Source organism: Prionailurus viverrinus, chromosome E3 (genome assembly GCF_022837055.1).
Source record: "Prionailurus viverrinus isolate Anna chromosome E3, UM_Priviv_1.0, whole genome shotgun sequence".
Lineage (NCBI taxonomy): Eukaryota > Metazoa > Chordata > Mammalia > Carnivora > Felidae > Prionailurus > Prionailurus viverrinus.
The window spans coordinates 30,186,713-30,203,504 of record NC_062576.1 but is presented as its reverse complement, the minus strand read 5'-3'; the positions used below and the strand labels follow the sequence as shown (position 1 = coordinate 30,203,504).

The 16,792-nt window shown below is 37.5% G+C and overlaps 1 protein-coding gene across 5 annotated transcripts in view; it reads left to right on the top strand.

The window, feature by feature from the left end:
* MRTFB (myocardin related transcription factor B) overlaps window positions 1-16,792 on the top strand; it is a 190,895-nt gene that overhangs the window by 60,227 nt on the left and 113,876 nt on the right. For all 5 annotated transcript variants that reach the window (XM_047838245.1, XM_047838249.1, XM_047838243.1 and 2 more), the window contains exon 2: window positions 7,395-7,610. In XM_047838245.1, coding sequence (XP_047694201.1) covers window positions 7,457-7,610 — 154 coding nt within the window. In that variant the 5' untranslated portion in view covers window positions 7,395-7,456. The remainder of the gene's footprint in view (window positions 1-7,394; window positions 7,611-16,792) is intronic.

Sequence of the window (16,792 nt, the reverse complement as noted above, 5' to 3'; positions counted from 1 at the left end):
ACAAGGCAAATCCCCAGAAAGAGACCTTAATAGAACAGAGATAGAGATAAGTAACCTGCCTGAGAAAGAGTTCAAAGTAATGGTCATAGAGATGCTCACTGATCTCAGAAGAGGGTATGAACACAGAGAAAACGTCAACAAATAAATAGAAAATACAAGAAACTACCAAACAGAAGTTATAGTAGAACTGAAAAAATATACCAGAGTTGTTCAACATCAGAGTAGATGAAATAGAAGTACGACTGCGTGAACTGGAAGACAAAGCGTTGGAAAACATCCAGACAGAGCAGCAAAATTAAAAGAATTTTTAAAAGTGAGGATACCTTAATGGGTCTCTGAGACAACCTCATGCATACTAACATTCACACTATAAGGGTTCTAGAAGGAGAAGAAGGAGAAAAGACTAAACAAATTATTTGAAGAAATAATGGGTGAAAACGTCCTTAATCTGGGGATGGAAACAAATAGCTAGGTCCAGGAATTCCACAGAGTTCCAGATAAGATGAAACCAAAAAGAAAAATAACTGGCACACATTATAATTAACATGGTAAAAGTTAAGGATAGAGAGAACCTTAAAGACAGCAAGAGAAAAAGCAACATCTTACATCCAAGGGAAACCCCATAAGGCTATCAGCAGATTTTTCACCAGAAACTTGACAGGCCGTAAGCGAGTGACATGAGACATTCAAAGTACTGAAAAGAAAAAACTGCCAACCAAGAAGGAGCGATTGGGAGTATTGCAGAAAAGGGAAACCTGAAAGAATTCATCACCACAAAACCAAGCTTGTAGGAAATGTTAAAGGGACTTCTCTAAATTCTGAAGCAAAGTCACTAATTAATAATAAGAAAATGTATAAAAGTAAAAATCCTACCAGAAAAGGTAAATAAATAATAAAGGTAGTAGATCAGCCACTTAGAAAAGCAAGTATGAAAGGTAAAAGACAACAGTTTAATTAAAATTACAATAATTAGTTAAGGAATATGTAAAATAAAAATGTAAAATGTGATATCAAATATATAAAACATGGAGTGCGAACTAAAATTACAAAACTTTGGAATGCAATTAAGTTATTATCAACTTAAGAGAGACTGCGTATACATAAGATGTGTGTAAATCTTGTAACCACAAAGAAGAAACATAAATACACAAAAGGATAAAGGAATAAAACCACATAAAGAAAATAAAGCACAGGGAGGAGGGAGAGAAGAAAAAAAGAACAGAGGAACTTCAGAAACAACCAGAAAACAATGAACAAAATGACAGTAAGAACATACTTAGTAATAATTGCTTTAAATGTAAGTGGTCTAAATGCACCAGTCAAAAGACATAGGGTGACTGAATGGATAAGAAAGAACAGGAATTTTCTATATATTGCCAATAGGAGACTCACTTCAAATGTAAAGACATACACAGACTGGAAATAAAGGGTTAGAAAAAGATATATACCATGCAAATGGAAATGAAATGGAGTAGCTATAGTTATATCAGACAAAATAGACTTTAAAACAAAGACTGTAAGAAAAGACAAAGAAGGGTATCACATAGTGATAAAGAAGTAAATCCAACAAGAGGATATTACATTTGTAAAAATGTATGGACCCAATATAGGAGGACCTAAATATATAAATCAAATATTAACAGAAATAAAAGAAGAAATAACAATACAGTAATAGTAGAGAACTTTATTTTTTTCTTTTTAATTTTTTATTTTATTTCTAGTTAAAATGCAGTGTTGTATTAGTTCAGGTATACAATATAGTGATGCAGCAATTCCATACATCACTCAGTGCTCATCACAAATGCATTTTGTAATCAGTAGTAGGGGTCTTTAATACCTCTTTTATCAGTGGATAGATCATCCAGACAGAAAAGCATTAAGGAAAAAGTGGCCCTGAGTGACGCATTAGACCAGATGGGCTTAATAGATACATGCAAAACATTCCTTCCAAAACCTAAATACACATTCTTTTGAAGTACACATGGAACATTCTCCAGGATAGATCACATGTTAAGCTACAAAACAAGTCTCAGTAAAGTTAAGAAGATTGAAATCCTATCAAGTATCTTTTCCAACCACAGTGGCATGAAACTAGAAGTCAGTTATGTGAAGAAAACTGGAAAAAAACCACAAACACATGGAGACTAAACAACATGCTGTTAAATAACCAATAGGTCAATGAGGAATCAAAAAAATACCTGTAGACAAATGAAAATGGGAACACAGTATTCCAAACTCTTTGGGGTGCAGCAAAAACAGTTCTAAGAGGGACTTTTATAGTGATACAAGCCTACCTCAAGAAACAAGAAAGGGGCACCTGGGTGGCTCAGTCGGTTGAGCGTCCGACTTCAGCTCAGGTCACGATCTTGCGGTCCGTGAGTTCGAGCCCCGCGTCGGGCTCTGGGCTGATGGCCCAGAGCCTGGAGCCTGCTTCCGATTCTGTGTCTCCCTCTCTCTCTGACCCTCCCCCGTTCATGCTCTGTCTCTCTCTGTCTCAAAAATAAATAAATGTTAAAAAAAAAATTTTTGTTAAAGAAACAAGAAAAATATCAAATAAACAATCTAACTTTACATTTAAAGGAACTAGAAAAAGAAGCCCAAAGTTAATAGAAGGAAGGAAATAATACCGATCAGAGTGATAGTGGGGGAATGAAATACATCCACACGTGCGTGAAGAGTTTAATGAAACTAAGAGCTAGTTCTTTGAAAAGATAAAATCAACAAACCTTTAGCCAGACTCCTCAAGAAAAAATAGAGGATGGCCCAAATAAATAAAATCAGAAATGAAAAAGAAGAAATTGCAACCTATACCACAGAAATACTAGGGATCATAAGTAAATACTGTGTACAGTTATATGCTGACAGATTAGAAGAAATGGATAAATTCCTGGAAACATGGAGTCTTCTAAGATTGAATCATGAAGATACAGAAAATCTGAATAGACCAATTATTAAAATGAAATTTGAATCAGTAATCAAAACACTACAAACAAACAAAAGTCCAAGTGCAGATGGCTTCACAGGTGAATTCTACCAAACATTTAAACTATCCCAGAAATTATAATGAAAAATTGAAGATGAAGAAATACTTCCAAATTTATTTTACAAGGCCAGCATTACTCTGATACCAAAACCAGACAAAGACACCATCATAAAAAAAGAAATTTACAGGCCAACACCCCTAATAAACACAGATGCCAAAATTATCATCAAAATATTAGCAAACTGAACTCATCAAAAACATTGAAAGAGATCATACACTGGAATCAAATGGAATTCATTCCAGGGATATAAAGATGGTTTAACATCTGCAAATCAATCAACATGGTACAACACATTAATAAAATGAAGAATAAAAATTATATAATCTCAGGGCGCCTGGATGGCTCAGTCAGTTAAACGTCCACCTCTTGATTTCAGCTCAGGTCATGATCTCATGATTCGTGGGAGTGAGCCTCACATTAGGCTCTGCACTCACAGCACAGACCTTGCTTGGGTTTCTCTTTCTGCTCTTCCCCTGCTTGTGCTAACTCTCTCTCTCAGAATAAATAAAATAAACATTAAAAATATATATTATCATCTCAATAGGTACAGCAAAAATATTTGACAAAATTCAATATCCATTTATGATAAAAGCTCTCTAGTGGGTAGGGAGAGCCTGTACTCAATAAAGGTCATTTATGACAGACAAACAGCTAACATACTCAGTGGATGAAAAGATGCAAAGTTTTTCTCTAAGATCAGAAACGAGACAAGGATTCCCACTCTTGACAGTTTTATCCATTGTAGTAGTCAAAATCCTAGCAGCTAACAGCTGCTATGACAGACAAACAGCTAACATACTCAGTGGATGAAAAGATGCAAAGTTTTTCTCTAAGATCAGAAACGAGACAAGGATTCCCACTCTTGACAGTTTTATCCATTGTAGTAGTCAAAATCCTAGCCACAGCCATCAGACAAGAAAAAGAAATAAAAACACCCAAATTGGAAAAGAAGAAGTAAAGCTGTTACTCTTTGCAGGCAACATGATACCATATACAGAAAACCTTAAAGAGTCCACCAAAAACCTATTAGAGCTAATAAATGAATTCAGTAAAGTTACAGGATACAAAATTAATACACTGAAATTTGTTGCATTTCTGCATACTAATAATGAATTTTTGGAAAGAGAAATTAAGACAATCTCAATTACACTTGCATCAAAAACAATAAAATACCTAGAAATAAATTTAACCAAGAAAGTGAAAGACCTATACTCTGAAAACTATAAAACACTGATGAAAGAAATTGAAGATAACATAAATAAATGAAAAGATATGCTGTGCTTTGGGGTAGGTAGAGTTAATGTTTTTCACAGAAGTGGAACAAATCTTAAAATTTGCACAGAACCACAAAAGACCCAAAATAGCCAAAGCAGGCTTAGGAAAGAAGAACAAAGTTTGAGGTATCATGCTCTGAAATTTGAAACTGTACTGAAAAGCTATAGTAATCAAAACAATATGGTACTTGCACGAAAACAGACACATAGATCAGTGGAACAGAATGGAGAGCCCAGAAATAAACCCACACCTATGAGGTCAAGTAACTTATGACAAATGAGGCAAGAACATACAATGGGGAGACGACCATCTTTTCGATAAGTGGTGTTAGGAAAATTGGACAGCTACATGCAAAAGAATGAAATTGTGGACTGCTTTCTTACACCATGCACAAAAATAAACTCAAAATGGATTAAGACCTGAAACCTTAAAACTCCTAGACAAAGCAAAGGCAGTAAGACATCATTCTTAGCAATGTTTTTTTGGATACGTCTCATCAAGCACTGGTATCAAAACCAGAAATCAACAACTGGGACCACATCAGCTAAAAAGCTTTTGCAGGGTGAAGGAAACCATTAACAAAATGAAAATGCAGCCTACTAAATGCAAGAAGATGATTGCAAACCATATATCTGATAAGGAGTTGATATCCAAAATACATCAACAACCATATGTCACAAATCATAACAACAACAGCAAAACAACCCAATTAAAAAACCGACAGAGGACTTGAATATTTTTCCAGAGACAGCATACAGATGGCCAACAAGCACATGAAAACATGCTGAACATCACTAATCATCACAGATATGTAAATCAAAAGTAGTGAGGTGCTACCTCATACCAGTCTATGGCTATTATCAAAAAGACAAGAAATAACACGTGTTGCTGAGGATGTGAGGAAAAGGAAACCCTTGTGCGCTCTTGGTAGGAATGTAAATTAGTGCAGCCACTATGGAAACAATTTGGAGGTTCCTCAAAAAATTATAAATAGAATTACTATGTGATCTAGGAATTCCACTTCTGGGTATTTGAAGAAAACGAAAAGAACAGTTCAAAAAGCTGTACTACCTTTATGCTTATTTACAATAGCCAGGACATAGATGTAACCCAAGTGTCCATCAATAGATAATAAATGGACAGAGAGGCTGTGGCGGGTGTGTGTGTGTGTGTGTGTGTGTGTGTGTGTGTGTGTACACAGTGGAATATTACTGGAATATTACACACACTGTAATATTACTCAGCTACAAAAAGAATGAAATCTTGCCATTTGTGACAGCATGTTTGGACTTCGAGGATATCATGCTAAGTGAAATAAGTCAGAGAAAAGCAAACACTGTATGATTTGACTTATATGGGAAATCTAAAAAAACCAAAATGAACAAACAAAACAGAAACAGACTCATAGATAAAAAGAACAAACTGGTGGTTGGGAGAGGGAACCGACAAAATAGGTGAAGGGAATTAACAGGTAAAGAATTATAAAATAAGTCTCATGTCGTATACAGCACAGGAGATGTAGTCAGTAATATCGTAATGATTTTGTATGGTGACAGATGGTATCTAGACCTATTATGGTGATCGTTTTGCAATATATAAAAATATCAGGGCACCTGTGTGGCTCAGTCTGACTCTTGACTTTGGCTCAGGTCGTGATCTCACAGTTGGTGGGTTTGAGCCCCGTGTTGGGCCCTGTTTATTAAAAAAGGACCAGAGCAATTGGATGCCTCAGTCGGTTAAGCATCTGACTCTGATTTCAGCTCAGGTCACGATCTCATGGTTTGTGAGATTGATCCCTGCATTGGGCTCTGTGCTGACAGTGGGGAAGCTGCTCCGGATTCTCTCTCTGCCTCTATCTCTGTGCCTCCCGCACTCACTCTTCCTCTCTCTCTTCTCTCAGAATAAATAAACATAAAAAAATAAAAATATCAAATCACTATCTTATTCACCTGAAACTAATATAATATCTCAAGTATAATTTAATAAAATAAATAAATGAGACCACACTAAGCTACCATTTCACACCCACAAAAATAATTAAAATTAAAAAGATTGACCATAAGTGTTGGTGAGGTTGTAGAACAACTGGAATTCTCATTCACTGCTAATAAGAATGGTGGAACCACTTTGGAAAATCCTTTGTTCGTTTCTTTAAAATTTAAACACGCCGTTGCCTTATGGTCCACTTACTCCTAGGTATTTACCCAAGAGAAGTGAAAGCTTATATTCCTATATATACTTGGACAAGAATGTTCATAGCATTTTTATTTCTGACAGAAACTGGAAACAACTCAGATGTCCATCAGTAGGCGAAGGCATCAACGAACTGTGGTCCAGAATGTTGCTAAGCAGATAGCAGTCTTATGAAATGTTTCTCCCCTGCCCCATGTGGACCGCCATCCTTTTAGCTTTTGGCTTTCTGTAACTGTTTTCTTGCTGCCCACTGTTCAGCTCCTAAGCCCGTGTCACGTATTTATGGTTTGGTTATGTCTTTGGTATTTCTCTTGCTGATTGCTGTGTCAATCAGAATGGACCAGTTATGCTGTGATAATAAATAGTCCTAAATCCCAGTGGCTTGAAGTAAAGGTTGGTTTCTTTGTCGAGAACTGCATGTCCATTTTGGTGCAGCTAAGAGTTCTATTCCCTGCCGAGGGAGGAGCCCTCCTCCGAGACATTGCTGGTTGCTGTGAATGTTGACTTAATGTAAAGTTTTGATTCGTAGGAGTTAAGACAGATTTTCAAGCTAGACTGCTTTTTTGTCCCATCATCATTAGTTGACTTTTATCTTATTGTAGGGTGCATTAAAATCTTTAATGACATCAGTAACTGTAACTTTTAATCCACAGCACAAAAAATTAAAATACTTTTCAACTTGTATTTACCTGGTAAATGCTATTTTTAGTCTTTTATTCCTGTGTGTTGGACAAAGAACCAAGATCCAGAGAGAGTAAACGAATTGGCCCTTGCTACACAGCAGTGAAGCTGAACTAGAACCCAGGGTTTCCATTTTAACATTTTTGTGTAAATTGGAGCAAAATAAATGTACTGTCTACTTACACGTTTTTAATTTGACAGTCTCTTCAGCAGGCCGCATTTAAGAGAGGTCTCGTACACCTTTTGCCGGTGGCTGGAGCACGATGGATCCCCCAGGGGCACTGGACGCGGAGGATGAAGTGGGGCCGTTAGCCCATCTTGCCCCAAGTCCTCAAAGCGAAGCTGTTGCCCATGAATTCCAGGAGCTGTCCCTGCAGCCCAGCCAGCACCTGCCCCCGCTGAACGAGAGGAAGAACGGTGAGCTCTTCAGCATGTGTGGTGGGAGCTGGATTTAAAGGTTCACTCCTTCATGAGTCCAATTGATTCCTGTTTGGTAGTAATTTTTCTTCTTCTTTTTCTTTTTTTTTTTTTTTTTTTTTTTTTTTTTGTCAGTTACCCTGGGCAGGCTGTCATGGCGGGGAGAGCCTTGTGGGTTATTGGCTGGTTTTGAGTAACAGGCAGAATTTCACTTTCCATCCAGTTCTTTCATTTATTTCCCCAACAAGTGTCTGGTAGCAGTATTCTCCTTGGAAACAAGCTTTAGATTCAACCGTTTTAGTACCAGCAGATTTCATGCTAGAAGATACTGGAGAGTAGCTTCCTGCACTGATCCTGGGGAAGGTTGACTGTGGATTTGACTAGATTCTCCTCCCATTTTTCCCGTCTCCAGTGTGTTGCACCTTAATTTCAAGATTGATAAAATTTAAGCTATCCTAATGATTACTAAGAAAGCAAGAATTTTTTGTTGGAGTGTTTTTCTATTAATCGTTACAGGATATGACCATATTGTCATTCTCTGCCTATCGTTGTATACAAAATGAGTATTTTCTGTCCATTTGGTATCTGTTCAGGAAATTTTCATTGATCACAAAGGCTTCCCATCCTCTCTGGAAAACATAATACTGTCCATTTTTAATGTAAATGAGTAAGGATAGATGATAGACACTTATTTTTAATACTTAAAACATAAAAACTAACAAAATGTTAAAATTTATAAACACATCAAGCACTTATATTAAAAGGGCCACATTAAGAATTACAGCTGAATTTCTTACGCTTTCCACCGTTCTGATGAGTTTTACATTTACAAATAATAGTTTTTAAAAATTGTAGATTTAAAAGCCTGAGGAAATAAAACCGTTCCCTTGTAAAACACTTCCTTTTGTACCTGGTTACTGTTTTTCTGGGTTCTGAGTCCTAACCAGGCCTTTTCATTATTGGCCTCACCTTCTTCAGGAAAGTGGAGAAAAGATGTATGTTATGATTCTTAGTTCTTTAGTACATGTGTTTGGAGTGTATTTGTTCTCCCTTCAAATAAGGCTTCTGGTACTTGTTCTTGGGCATAACCCTTGTCCGCTGTGAGTGGTGAAAAGCAGCATTCTGGCTCAGGTGCTGTCAGGCCCTTCAGGAGGCTGTCGTAGAGCAGTGGCTTTAGAATCTTCCATTTTTCTTAGACAGTGGCTTGGAGAGTATGACCACATTTACTGAAGCATGACCAAATGCAATCAGGTTCACACTGCACATTTGGGCCTGTATAGTGTTCAGATTCTTATCCTCAAAAAATGAGTTGCACTGGTATGAAATTGCAATAACACACAATTAGTCAGGAAAATGGTAGGGAAATGTATCGGGCAAATCTGTATTTCGTGATCGGCTTGACACAGCGCACCATGTTCTCTTGCAAGAATGTTGCCTTGAATATGTATGCCTGAACGTAAGCTAAGCCCAAATATTAAGTAGCCTCCCCTTATAAACTTTTGGGAAGTGGAGTAAATGGTAAGAATTTTAATTTTTTAATTTAGTTACATGTCCATAATTAAAATCATATTTTTATGATGCAGTGCAATAATATAGAAGGATTCCTTCATTCACACTAATATTTCATAGAACCATCTGGCTCAGACTCTATCCATGAATCTTTGGGGGAAATGCTTTTTTTTTTCCTCATCATCAGCCGAACCCCTTGGCATCATGCACCTAGTGCTAAAATCCACAGTGTGTCTTCACTACTGTCTCTTTCGTCTGAGTTACAGCAGCTTTTGAGTATATGTATGACCTGATACCACAGATTTTCTGTCTAAACCACAAGTACCATTGACAAAATGGTGTGTGTGTGTGTGGTATATTGTCATATACTCATAATCTCTATAGCATAATCACTCTTGTGATTTGTGATTGGTTATAACATTTTATGGGGCTGCAGTTCCTGTTTTAGAATGTAATTATCTGTTTTCTGTGAGTACGTAACGTATTCACTGGCTTAAAATGTACAGGGTACCAATGGGTACACAGTGAAAAGAAAGTCACTTCCCAGTCTTTCCCCTGAGCTACATGATTCCTTTCCTGGAGTTCACTATTGTCATTTGTATCCTTTCTGACAATTGTATTTGACTACTTTTTTAAAATGAGTTTTTGAAACTGTTCTTTGCAACGACACCTAATACTTCCGATTTTAAGGTTATAACCTAGGAATAATTAATGTGTTGGCCTTCTCCGCCCCCTCCCCCCCGTTTATGATTCTACTAAGATATTTTTATAAACATCCTAAAACTAGCTTTAAATGAAGTTAATTTTTAAGCAAATGTTTTCCTCAAGTACTTTTTTTGTCCAATATTGAGTAAATGAAAGAATATCTTATGAAATGCTATGTAAAGACTCAAATAGCAGACAGTCTCTTCTTTTTTTTTTTTAATATGTAATTTATTGTCAAATTGGTTTCCATACAAAACCCAGTGCTCATCCCAACAGGTGCCCTTCTCAGTGCCCATCACCCACTTTCCTCTCCCTCCCACCCCCCAATCTCTTCTTTTTTAATAAGTGACTTCAGGCAGTTAAAAAGCTTACCTTATATTCAGGCATATACTCTAATGTCAGGCTTATGATATATTAGCTTGATTTACATATATATTCCAAGGCATACATAGAATCCTTTGTATAGCTATCAGAAATCTACATTTTTGATAGTTATATGAGTCAAGTGGAATCACATCAAGCAATTATGGAATTAGAAGAAGCATAACTTTCTTACCCTACTGATTTTTTCATGTTTATGCTTCATTTTTAAGTCTTCTTAATGCCCTGTTTAGATTATATCATATACAAAATGTGAATCTTAGCCTCGAAATTAATTAATACAAAAAACTCTTTAGAGTATTACGAAATAGTCCGATTTAGGTATTTTCTTGTGATTGTGTTTCATTGTTAGCCCTAAGCATTTGAATTTCACTTGTTTGAATTATTTCCCTTTCTAGTTGGGGGGAAAATGAAGACACTTCAATTTGGATCAGTGTGTAGAAGGATCATGTCACCAAATAGTTTATAAATAAACTTAATGAGAGAGAAGTTGACATCTAAGTAATGACTCCAGGATCCTCCCTTAGTTTTGACTGATACTTATGTTGGCAATGTAGTGGCATAGAACATAGAACATTCCTACTACTGTAGCACATGTGAAAGATAAACTGGGGCTGTTCTTTACCCCTGAACATGTGGCCGGTGGCACCTCCAAAGTAAGACCACCAATTAGGCCATGAATTCTTCCCAAGAAGTGAGTTCTTCCTAAAAGAAATGTGGATATACAGAAGACGTAAATGACAGACTTTTACTGAAACAGCACACACACAGAGGACTTGAGCTTTGTTTTGATGTTTTACACAGTATTAACGTTCCTTCAGATGGTAAACACTGGCAGTAAAGGGGAAATCAGTCCGAGGGACAGTTAGTTGTTTTTTATTGTTCACGTGGGAAAAGCTCAGATGCTGTAAGTTGAATACAGCTTCGTAAAGGCAGGGAAAGGCGAAGTAGATGGAACCGACACGCCTCCAAGAGTTCCAGCCCTCTGTGTTGCGCCCGCATTAGGGGAGACCACAGCAGGAAGGCTTTGGTTCCCGAGGTCATTTGCAAGACCGAGAAGTGTGCTGGTTGGTGAATGTAAGCTTTTGAGTCACTCCCAGCATTGACGATAAAGCAGATAAATTGACATAGATTCCCCTTTTGCACAACAGTTTGGTATTTTAACACTTGGGACAGCTCTGAAAATAGGCACAGTCCAGTCGTGTTCACATGGCCACAGGTAACGCCCCAGGCCGGCTGTCAGTAGTATGGAGTAGGTGGAAAAATAGTGTCTGCTACTTTCTCTTCCGTTCATTAGCAGACTTTTTGAAACTGTATTTACTTGGGAACAGTGTGTTTTAGGCCTCAGTGAAAAGGAGACTTTGTCATTCTTATTTTAAACTTTGACGCTTCTAGTTACCGTACTCGTTGGGTTTTTGATTTCATGGTCCTGTTTTGAATTTTTTTCCCTAAGATTTTCCATCCATTAAATTTATCACAATGGACAGTTTTAGACCATCTCTTGTTCTGCTCTTGAATGATTATACTAAAGAGAAAATAGTTCATTCAAAAGTTTGTTTGTTGCACACGAGGGAACACAAGGTAGTTCTTTGCATTAGATTCAATACAGGTATCAATACATTTGCACACAGATAACTTTGCCTTTCCGTGGAACTCGGCTAAAGAAAATTGCTTGCCTTGTACTATAGAAAATAAGTGGTATTTGTTCAAAGCTGATCTTTTCTTCATGCAACATTTCCTCATTCCTCATTAACCTGTTAGGTTTACTGTCACTCTAGGTGTTTGGAAATGCACAAAGGTGGTAAGCATTTGTCTGGACCAGAACCCTGTTCCTTAAGAGTATACATGAGATGGGGTGGCCATCTGGAGATTGGTGAGGAAAAGGGAGAATATTTCTATTTTTCTCTGGAGCAGACAGCCAGACATAAGATTCTCAGAGTGTCATAAGTGGGAAGGAAATAAATAGATGCTAAATAACCAAAACATGTAACTCTAGGATTCTTGCTTTCCCTTTCTTTAACTGGAGGTAATCGAAACAAGTAAGATTCTGTAAAATTCTCTTGTCCTTGGCTTTACTGTTAACATCTTTAGGACCTTAAATATTTAAAATTCTCAGTGATATTAATAAACAGTCTGATACATTTAGATAATTTCCTTTTCTGCTTTGGATGTTACTTAAGAGTATTTAGACTGAGAACAGAAATAGGTATAATTTCCTTAATTAATTTTCCTTAGTTTCTAATAGATTTCTGAGATTAGCCTTTACAGGTAAATACTTAACACAGTTATAAAGTTTAAAAGCCAATTGTGAGCCCCCTGACCACTGTAAAAGAAATTCTTGATTAATTAAGGTGGTTTTCGTATGTTTTGTCTATGACAATCTCTTGAACCTTTCACCATGAAAACAAAGTCATATAAGTAGCTTAAAGGTGAGGTACTCCCTTTCGCAATGCTCTTTACACAGTCTCCTATTAAACAGCATGCTTTGTTTCACAGTGTAAATGAGCACCTATAACGCTGTCCGTCACCTTTTTTTCTACTCTGGGCTTCTTGTTACTGAGGACTTAGCTGGCTTTAGCGCATTGCCTAACACACCCAAGCAGTGTGCGGGTGGAGGGAGGAGGCTGGGCCTTAATCTCACACACGCCCATCTGCAGCTGGCAGGGTCAGAGCACTACCAGAGGCCTACTGAGTCATTGCTGACCGGGTGGATGAAGCTTACGGTTTCAGAAGTGCATCAGCAAGATGGCAGGCCCCAGTTCAGCACGAGCGAAGCCCCATTTTGAGTTATTTATCCAGTCTTTATATTGTGTCCTCTTGCAAACATGCCCTTCGAGTGTTGACAGTTAATGTATTTATTAAAAGTAAGATTTAGAACTTAATAGTAATTATCGGTTTAATCTAGCATTATCTTAAAATTATTAAAATGTTTGCCTGAAATTTTTATAAGGATTTTCTAAAGTTACGAGAGTCCTAAAAGTGCATTGTTTCATATATAGATTATTTGAGATAATTTTCATAAAACTAGAGTCTACCATATGACTTATATTAAGCACTGGATCAGCAAATAAACTGACACTAATTTATTAAGAAACGGGCTTTCCTGTCCGTCAGAGGGTAATTTTAATTACCTATACAATGTAAATGATTAGTTAATAAAGATTACTCAACTACAGTACCCTAGTTACTTAGACCTTTCAAGGTACTTGGAATTAAATAGTTGGTTTATAATCAGACCCTGTGCGAGGCCAAAAGACTTCATTAAAATTAAGTAGGGGCTCTTTGTGCCTGTGTGCTCCCCTTAAGCCAACTACAGTGTGACCTCTTTTAGCTAAAAAGGAAGAGAGAGGATAGATACTGGATACCTGCTGTGTACTGTGACTCTTTTGAAAGAGCTGTTAAGTATAGGGAATAGAGTGGGGAAAAGTGGTCGTGATTTTTTTTCAGCCTTTGTTATTTTATTTTAAGATATCAGTAATAAAGCACTTTTGAGACAGAAACCAGCAAGACAAATATGTTGGAATACCAGACATATTGGAATTTTCTCCTTGGGTTTTAGTTAATTATCACCCTGACTAATTAGCAAATATCATACCCAGTGTTTTTCTAACTCCTTTAAATTAACCCCTGCTGTTGGCTACCCTCACCTGCTGCCCTCACTGTTATTAACAGGAAGTGTAGTCTTTTGGGAGTCAGGACTCCAGTGTCCTCTGCTGACTCAGTCTGTGAGCATGGGTAAGTCTCAGAAGCGCTCTGTGTCACGGTGTGCCCGTTGTAGTACCTGTATGGTAGCTTTCAGCCCATGTGTCCTTCTCTGGCTGCCCTTCCTCATTGCATCATGTGCTCTTATATCTCATTGTCACTCTTGCCTGTGCTGTTCATTGGGCAGCAGAACCAGGAAGAATGGAAGATGACTTCCGTCTCAGCAGGTGGAATTTTCCATAGATACAAGTTAATGATGTCGCTGTGTATCCCATTCCTCAAGGTGTATTATTAAGCATACATGCCAGCTCGCCCAATTAGTCAGGCTTTCCCCCATATTTAAAAAGAAAGAGAAATTGACTCAATTGTGTTGTCCTAAAAGAAAAATTTTTTTAAATCTAATTTAGAACATGCAGTATCTTCCTATTCATGGTATTTAAGGGTTGGCAGGTATGTGTTAACATTTTTATAGTAAGCATCAGACTATCAAAAGACAATTTTTTAGCTTTGTTTAAAGTCCAAATTATTCATGTTCTATTCTGGTCATCCTTGTGGTTGTTTGCATCAAGGAAATGCTAATAGTTGGGTGTCTGTTTCACAAAACTTAAATTTTTGATACACGATCTCTGTTTAATGAAGATATAACAAGAAAAGCAGAAAGTCTGATCAACAACTTGCCTTTGGTTCTTGTGGGCTAGTTAAAAAAGTAACATACTAGAATTTGTCAGTACTGTCTGAAGATTTGAGGTTCATAGCTTCAAGATAAGAAACCCTCTTTGACAGAAGCCATGATCCCAACATAGCAGTGAGGAAGTGTGTTGACTGACCGTTTGACGAAAGCACCAGCATGCAGTATATACAAGGGAAAGTTTGCCATACGGGATACTCAGCTCTCCAAAATAGCCTAAAAATCAGCATTTCAGGAGTGGAGGTAGGGACTCTTTTACTATTAGAAAACATTTACTGAATGACCACTGTGTCTCCTACCCTAGAATAGTTCTTAGATTTTAATCCTCTAGTACAACGTTGGCAGTTCACAGCGTAGTGTAGTGTATCCTCATAAAACTGTTGGACACGTAGATCTTTGAAAGCCGTATCTTCAACTATACACAGAAAAGTAACTCGGAGACGATTCTTGCAGATAACAGAGAGGAAGAAGAACCTAGTTTTAAGGAAGAGGGCTGTGAAAAAATAAAAAGTAAAGAGGGCTGTGGAGCCAAGCATAGAGCCCGCTCTCTTGTACTCGCTGTGTGGTGTCAGACACAAAGTCTGTGTCTTTTGTCCGTGAATAGGAATCATGTTAGATGTACCTCATAAATCGCTGAGAGGCTTCAAATACTAGAGCTCTTGTACAAACTGGCGTGTACATGGGACATCATAAAATACAGTACATGGTATAGGTACCCAGCACTGCCTGCCTGATGTAAAAATACCACCAAAGAGGAAGTACGCACGGTGGTTAAGAGCACCAACTCTGGAGCCAGCCTGTCTGAGCCTAGATCCTGGCCACACCACCACTGGCTGTGTGAACTTAGACAAATTAGTTATCCTCCCCTTGCCTCGGTCTCCTCATTTGCACAATGGGGACCCTACTATGACCTGCTTCACAGAGTTGCTAGGAAGATTAAATGAGTTCATGTAAGTGAAGTGTTTAGAACAACAAGGGCAAGTAAGTAGCACTTTACAACTGTTTGTTATTGTTACATATGTTTTGAGCATGTAGTACAGTTGGTCCTTCAACAACATGGGTTTGAACTGCACGGGTCCCCACATAGGCAGGCGGTTTCTGATAGCTAGTATAGTGCCGTAAGTGTATTTTCTCCTCTTCTTGATTTTCTCAATCACATTTTTTCCTCTAGATTTATTGTAAGAGTACGGCATGTAACACATATAACATATGAATGTGTGTTACCTGTTGATGTCTTAGGTCAACGGTAGGCACTTAAGTTTTGGGGGAGTCGAACGTTACTTGTGAATTTTCAACTGCCAAGCTGTATTCCGCTTCATATTAAGTGAATATAGTTTTCAGGATTCCACCATGGGTTTTTTTTTTTTTTTTATAGCTTTTAGTGTCTCTTTCAATAGTCCCAGTCATTTCTGCGCCCGTTTTCCACAAGTATTTCTTTTTAAAGATACCGAAATGACATGAAGTTTCTTAATGTCTCTCCATGTACCTTCACAACACTTGAAGAGCAGCTTATCTGATGAGAGCTCAGAGGGCGAGTGCAGTAGGCACTGATTTCCCATGGAGTTTGTCTGTCTTGTTGGTACTGCCAGTTCCCACAATCCTAGCATTCCCTGGGCATCAGTCAGTGTCTGCAAGGAATGATTTTCAAATATTAAAGCATGTGAAAAGACAAACAGGCCAAAACTCAGAGCTCTCTAGGGACCATGACCTCCAAAACAGACTCCGTTCTGACATTTTCACAGGCTGCTTGAAGGAATTCCAGCAGGGCCATTCCAGTTGGTAAACTCCTAAACAAACCCTCTGTCATCAAGGACTGATTTATAGATCTTTCTCCTTCTTATGTACTTACTCTGAAGAGATTAGGATAGTAGATATGGTTGCTCAGATGCTTTTAAGGCATTTGATGTATATGATAAGTCTTATACAGAAGACTTGTGGTATTTTGAGGTAGTAAAACAGTCATTTGTTTAAAGAGATTTCTTGCTCTGAGTTGACTTTTAAATTTTTTCTTTTTCCTTTTGATTCCTGGAAATCTATGTCGTAATCACATCTCACAACTAATTTTTTTTCGTTAAGAACCCAATTATTTAGCAAAGAAATTGACTAAATTCGGGAATGACCTTTTAAAAAATAAACATGTATGTATACAATGACATGTTTCATAATGACCTTTGGCATATGTGAGAACAAACAGTTT